This window comes from Adiantum capillus-veneris, chromosome 14, assembly GCF_014529385.1.
Source record: "Adiantum capillus-veneris isolate H3 chromosome 14, ASM1452938v2, whole genome shotgun sequence".
NCBI lineage: Eukaryota > Viridiplantae > Streptophyta > Polypodiopsida > Polypodiales > Pteridaceae > Adiantum > Adiantum capillus-veneris.
In genome coordinates this window covers 27,702,876-27,709,687 of record NC_140944.1, presented here as the reverse complement: position 1 = coordinate 27,709,687, position 6,812 = coordinate 27,702,876, and the positions used below count along the sequence as shown (strand labels likewise).

The window sequence follows — 6,812 nt, the reverse complement described above, 5'->3', positions numbered from 1 at the left end:
ATTCCCGACCGTAATGGACCATTCCCGACCGTCAAGTGTGGGGGGGGGGGGGGGGGGGGGGGGGAGGGGAGGAGCGCCCGCAATATTGAAACCCAAGTTCACTGAGAGCAGACAACTCGAGTTACGAGGCCTGTGCACTGGAGGAGGGGACTGCAGTTGTTTAACTGATTACTACATTGTAGTGTGATTGCAAGCTACTTGGTGGTCCTTTGCTCATCCAGACGTCGCCATCAACCATTCCGAGGACTGATGTGGAGGCTTGTCGCTCATGCAACAGTTTCTCTCAACCATTCCGTGCGTTGACTTGTCAGCACCAGAGTTCTGTGTGGTTATTCCGTATGCTGATCTGTCAGAAGCAGCGTGGAAGTTGCAGGTTGTTGTGATTCAATAATCGCAGCTGAATTATGACTGCTGAACTGGCGTGCATCGAACAGTGCTCATGATTATTACGGCCTGGAATGGAGTGGAGATGGACAGCTGAGATACTCAGCCCCCCGACTCCCGACCTTGACGGCTAAGTGAATAAGGCCCTCTCCCCCTCTCTCTAGAATTGGTTATTGGTTAGGGGATGCAAAAGCCAATGAAACCGTTCAAGATCATGAGGAGTAGAGAAAATACCTTGAGCCAAAATCGAGTAGCAGAAGCTACAGCATTGCAAACTCTATCAATTCAATAAATGGGTTACCTATGGCTCTGGATTGATGCTATGTTCCTAGCGTGAGTAAATTTGCCTAATAAAAAGCATGCACAGCAAGGCATGTTAGACAACTCACGGACCTCCCAAAGGCAAGGATCTTTCTCTAGCCTAGCCTTACCTCTCTCCTCGACAACTCTCGACACAAGAAAGTAAAGTGGGTGCTGGATTTATAACTTGATTAGTGAACTTAGAAGAGGCAGAAACAAGTAGATTTTCACTCACCTCAAACTCAGACCTGTTCTCTAGAACAAGGTCCACTTGAGGTACAAAACCCTGCTCTCTCATTTTCTTCTTCACAGCTTTGAAGCTGCAAACTTCACCCTGAGCAGCCAAGCCCTCACCGACATTGAAAACATGTAATCCTTCAGCTAGTTCTAGCCAGGCTTTCCCTGGAAGCTTCCAAGCTCCGACACTCTTCCGAATGTTAAGCACACTGCTAACCTTGTGCCACTTTTGAGCATCTGCATACATGTTGGCCGTCATAACATAGCTGCCCGTGCCGTTCAAATCTAGCTTTGCAACATGATCAAGACAAACAGAACCAACCTCCATGTTGCCAAATGTCTGACAAGCGGTAAGTAAAGAGACCCATCCAATTATGTCAGGAGCCATCGGCATGGTCAAAAGCACCTCTTCAGCTTCATTCAATTGCCCGACCCTGCCAAGAGCATCGATAACACAATTGAGGTGGTCAATACCAGGGGTGATGGCATTGCCATCCATCGTGTTCTTAATGTAGAGACTGGCTTCCTTGATTTGCCCAGTACGAGTCCCTGCAGCGAGAATACTTGTATGAGTCCGGTTATCTGGTACAAATCCCTCCATTCTCAAATCATTTACCCAGCCTTTTACATGTTGCATTTGGCCTTCTTGAACGGATGCAGACATAATCGCAGTCCACGATGCCTCATTGGCATGTTGAATTCTGTCATAGGCTTTTAGAGCCTCTTTCGGACTTTGAAACTTGACGTACATGTCAACTAGTGCGGTACCAACAACTACATTTGTCTCAAGGCCGCTCTTAAGGACTTTGTCATGAATCAGCTTTCCAAGCTTCATGACTCCTATGCTACTACATGCTTTAGCAGCACAAGAGGCTGTTACTCTATCAGGCTTAATGCCATCTAGCTGCATCCTGGCAAACAGCTGAAGCACATTGGAGGGATCGCCATGAAGAGAGTTGCAAGCTAGTATGGCACCCCAAGAGACTTCGTCTCTCAAAGTCATGCTGGTAAAAACTTTCTGTGCGTCATCAAGTCCGCCACACTTTGCATACATGTCAACAAGGGCATTCCCCACTACCAAATCCTTTTCGACTCCATTCCTCAAGATTTGATCATGCAGCAGCCTGCCTTGACATGACAAACCTTCAATGCTACATGCCTTTAAGGTACATGCAAATGTGGATGGGCCAGGGCTCAAACCCTGCTCTTGCATTGTCTGAAAACACTCAAGAGCTGAAACACCGTGCCCATTTTGAGAATAGCCTGCAATCATCGAATCCCAAGAGATGCTATCTGGATCCTTCAAATGCTTAAAGACATTGGCTGCTTCTCTTAATAGACCACACTTGAAATACATGGAAATGAGTGAGTTTCCAATAAGTGAATCAAAGTAATTGCCATCTGACATGAGATAGCTATGTACTAGTCTCCCCTTTTGTATGTCTTCAGTATTGCCACATGCCTTCAAAATACTCACAAGACTAGCATTGTCTGGTGTGAGTCCAAGCTCTTGCAGTCTTGCGAATAATCCAAAAGTGGTCTGGGGGAAGCCATTCTCAATACATGCTGCAATCAGTGCACCCCAAGCCGATGCACCTTGATGAGATGAGCTCTCAAAAGTCTTGCATGCATCCTCAATGAAACCACACTTTGCATACATATCCACAAGAGAATTTACAAGATCCATGTCCACCTTAGAGTTGCCTTCCACAAATAAGTTGTGTACTAGTCGACCATGCAGAACATTACACTCGGTACCACAAGCTTTGATAATCAAGAGATAAATACACTTATCTGCTTTGACACCCTGCTTTTGCATCTTTTCGAAGACCTCTAAAGCAGCGTAATTATCATATCCGGTGTAGGCTGCAATTAACACGCCCCATGATACCACATCTTGGCATGTCATACTGTCAAAAATTTTGTGTGCATCGTCAAGCTCCATACACTTGGCATACATGTCAACAAGTGAGCTTCCAACAGCATCATTTGATTCAAATCCATACAAAATGATATCATGATTTATAAGCCTACCATCATCTATGTTCTCTATGCTGCTGCAAGCTTTTAATGCATGCAAATAGGTAACCTCAGTGGGAGATATACCTGTTTCTTGCATCGCCTTGAAGAGCTCAAGTGCCAAAGATCTTTCCCCAGCCTCTGCACAACCATTTATCAATTCACCCCAAGCAATCACATCCTTAACTGGCATTTTGAGAAAAAGGCCATCTGCCTCCTTTAGCCTGCCACATTTGGCATACAAGCCAACAAGAGCACTTGTAATGAGCATGTCATTGTCAAGCCCCTGTAAAGCAATTTGGCCATGTAGCCTTGCACCATGCACAACATCTCCATTAGCTCTACATGACTTCAGGACAGATAAAAATGTGACTTTGTCTGCAGAAAATTCTTCTTTCTGCATTCGATCAAACAATCCCATTGCTGGAACTCCAAGCTGTGCATACCCAGCAATCAATGCATTCCAAGACACCGTGTTTGTATGATCGAGTGTATCAAAGGTGCTCTGTGCCTCATTGAGGCACCCACACTTAGCATATAGGTCAACAAGTGAGCTACCCATGGTAACATCAGATTCAAGCCCATATGTAATAAGTAGGTCATGTATCAATCGACCCTCATCCAAGGCCCTTGTGCTGCTACAGACTTTCAGCATGCATAGAAACATGACATCATCAGGATTTGTGCCCTCTCTAAGCATTCGCTCTAAAAGGTTAAGAGCTACATAATACAAGCCATTCTCGCAGTAAGCAGTAACCATGGCACTCCATAGAATTGTGTCCCGACCAGCAAGATGATCAAAAATCGATTGTGCTTCATGTAAACATCCACATTTTCCATACACTCTAACAAGAAGGCTTCCTAGAGCTACATCTGATTCAAGCCTGACTCGAATTAATTGATCATAAACCAAATCTCCCAAATCAGAGTAAGATTTGTCACAGCAGATCTTCAATATGCATAAAAGCAAACACTTGTTGGGGCTATAACCGTCATTTCGCATTGTCTCAAACAGTCTTAGAGCTGTGCTACATTTTCCCAAGTCAGCATGTGCAGTGATTAATGCAGTCCATGTGTAAAAACTTGGTCTAGGCACCCTGCAAAACACAACATCAGCTTCATTAAGGCAAGCACAAGATGCATAAAGACGGATGAGATGATCATTATAAAAGGTGATTGAATCCAGGCCATGGAAAATGATAAGCTTCTGTATATGCCTGCTCCTTGTGAGATCCTTTTCTGAGGCGCATTCCTGTATTAAGCTATGTATGTAGTCCCATGTTAATGAGGCATGATGTGGACGTAAGCAATCTGTGGTGCGGTGTGGCCCATGATGGCCTTTAGGTTCACATATCTCGATAAGGCAATTGAGATTGTTCTTGTCAAAAGGAACCATGCTAGCATCCTGTCTTCCGCATTTTTCTTATCTTCTCATAAAGGTATAGAGAAGAAAGTTTGCCCATGGGCTTCCGTCAGGTTACCATGTCAAAGCTCACTCTTCCTCGGATTTTGCTCAGGAATGGGGAGTATGGGGGCAGAGATGAATTCCCAACGTCTAACCTTCAACGAGCTCCTCTCATTTGCTTGCGAGGGCGGCGGGGGCGGATTGCAGATGGCGGGCCGCATGGCGTAGCTCCTGGGCGCTCTCAGATTTCCCAACACTACACCTCAAGTGATTGTAGATTATATTGAGCAACGCTTTTGTAACTTGGGTGTGAAGATGAAAGTGTGGCTCACCATGGTGAAATTAAGTAAGAAAGGAACCTAGACAGACTTTGTTAAAGGCTAGGTTTCATAGTAGATATAGTGCCGCAGCATTTGATGAAAGACAAGAATTCCTTTAGGTCAACCCAATACAAAAGACTTCAGAAAGTAGGTGCCTTTTAGAAAGGTGTTAATGTCATTACTATGGAAGATGAAGAAGTAGATTGTTTGCGTGAAAAGGTTTTTGCAAGCATAAGGTGGAAGTATGTTGCCACGATTTTCAAAACGAATCTAAATATGTGGAATCACTCAAGATTCCAAGGCCAAGTTGAGGAAAATGAAAGGGTGAAGGCCAGTCGGGCAATTGCCACGAGCAGGAGACACACGTGGAAGGGGCCAATAGGTGCCAATAGCACGGGCAACAGAGGTGGTGCCAACAGGGCCATGCATCACGACAGGAGCAGGGCCAGCCACACGTTCGAGCGTCGGGGTGACATGTGGCAACAACACTGGCTAGACAGCTACCAAGAGCAGGAGACACACACGTGGAAGGGGCCGACATTGTATGTAATGGGATTCTATGTAAGGTGGAAGATGAAACTTATGGACACAAAATGGCAAAATGTATACTTTCAAAAGACAAGTTTGTGGATATAAAAAAGTTTGAAACCAAATTTCCATTTCTTAAAGGAATTGCTCCTTGAAGAGGACAAAATATTCGCCATAAAGTATGGAAGTGTTCCTTTACAGCCTAATGTTGAAAGTGCAAGGCAGTGTTCAGGAAAATTCATTTTCACAAACATACAAAAATCCCTCCAAGACAAATCTGAACCGGAAATTTTACAATATTATCCAGTATTTTTGCAAAATAACACTATTTTTCATGTATTTCAAGCGGAATTTTCTCCTTCTTGCCCTCCCCTCAACCGGCTACTTTGATTTTGCAACCGGCTCAAGGCTAAGCTGAGGCACACTTTTCTCGAACACTAGTGCAAGGGGTATTCGTTATTAATAAAAATTGGTGGACGTTGTTGATTTAAGAACTATGTACTTGCAATGTATTTTTATATGTTGTGTTGAGCCGATGAAGCTATGTGGCATTTGAATATCAAAAGGTGTCCTTTAGATTTGCAAGATCCCAAAACACTAACATTTATGTTTAGTTTTCACGTGTCTTCATCCCATGTAGTGTACTGAGGGATCCAGAAATTTTCGTAGTAGTACGTTGTGTGCCAATTGTTGTCATCAAGTCATAAGGCACGTTCTTCTATCCATGTGTACATGCATTTATTTAGTATGCAAACTTGTATTTGTATTAGGAAATGGTGCTACTGCAGGTGCATTGCTTGCTTGAATGGATCGTCGAGCTCCATGGGGGACATTGTTGGGTCCATTTGGTGTGTAAGTTTTCATAAATAGCAAGGAATGTTGATGTGACTGTAAACAAATCGGTTTATCCATAAAAGTAAAAATAGTTTTAAATTCTCAATATGAGGAATACAGCAAGTGAGCACATTGCTAAAATTACAGACTATTTGACAATGTATAAAATTTAAAAAAACTAAAAAAATTATCCTACAATAAATAGAGTCAATGATTTGCATATTATATTTTATTATGGTACTTTAAGTAATATTATTTTGACCAGTTAGGAGGACGTAAATTATTGTACCCCTTTTTAGAAGTTGCTTCATGAAAGATACTTTCTTGTCTTTCTAGTGCAACAATGGTAGGTGGATCAAATTCAAAGAATCTGACAAGGCATTGGCCGATAGTCATGCTCAATGACAAAAAAAAAGCAATATGTAGTCAATGCCACACAAACCACCCATGTTGGCAAACAAACAATGGCTAGTGGCTCGTGTGGATAGTGGCTAATAGTCATGCTCGATGACAACAACAAACAATGTGTAGTCAATGCCGCACAAAATACCCATGCTACATATGCTAACCTACCATCATTACTAACACTAAATATGAAGGTCATTTCCATGAGCCAAGGCATTCAATTTTGTGGCTATCCAGCCCCTACTATTTGTATGTGCTATTAGCTTGAGTTGTCAAAGTCACCATCTAAGCTATACCTAAAGAGCACATAGGTGGGCAAAGCCATCACATTGTAATAAGTTGGTGATCAACATTTTTTATTAGCTCCATTGTCTAGATTT

General features: G+C 43.0%; 1 protein-coding gene across 2 annotated transcripts; it reads right to left on the bottom strand.

Moving 5' to 3' along the window:
* Positions 1 to 225: 225 nt before the first annotated feature.
* On the bottom strand, positions 226 to 4,707 carry LOC147442136 (pentatricopeptide repeat-containing protein At2g33680-like). 2 transcript variants are annotated; one of them, XM_086528424.1, is made up of 2 exons: positions 4,501 to 4,704; positions 227 to 4,037 (listed from the first exon to the last, which is right to left on the bottom strand). In XM_086528424.1, the coding sequence occupies exon 2, from the start codon at positions 3,941 to 3,943 to the stop codon at positions 812 to 814; it is 3,132 nt and encodes a 1,043-aa protein (XP_086384550.1). In that variant the 5' UTR covers positions 3,944 to 4,037; positions 4,501 to 4,704; the 3' UTR covers positions 227 to 811. The 2 variants fall into 2 exon arrangements, with proteins under 2 accessions (XP_086384549.1, XP_086384550.1); XM_086528423.1 differs by having other exon boundaries at positions 226 to 4,707.
* Between the last annotated feature and the right edge of the window lie 2,105 nt (positions 4,708 to 6,812).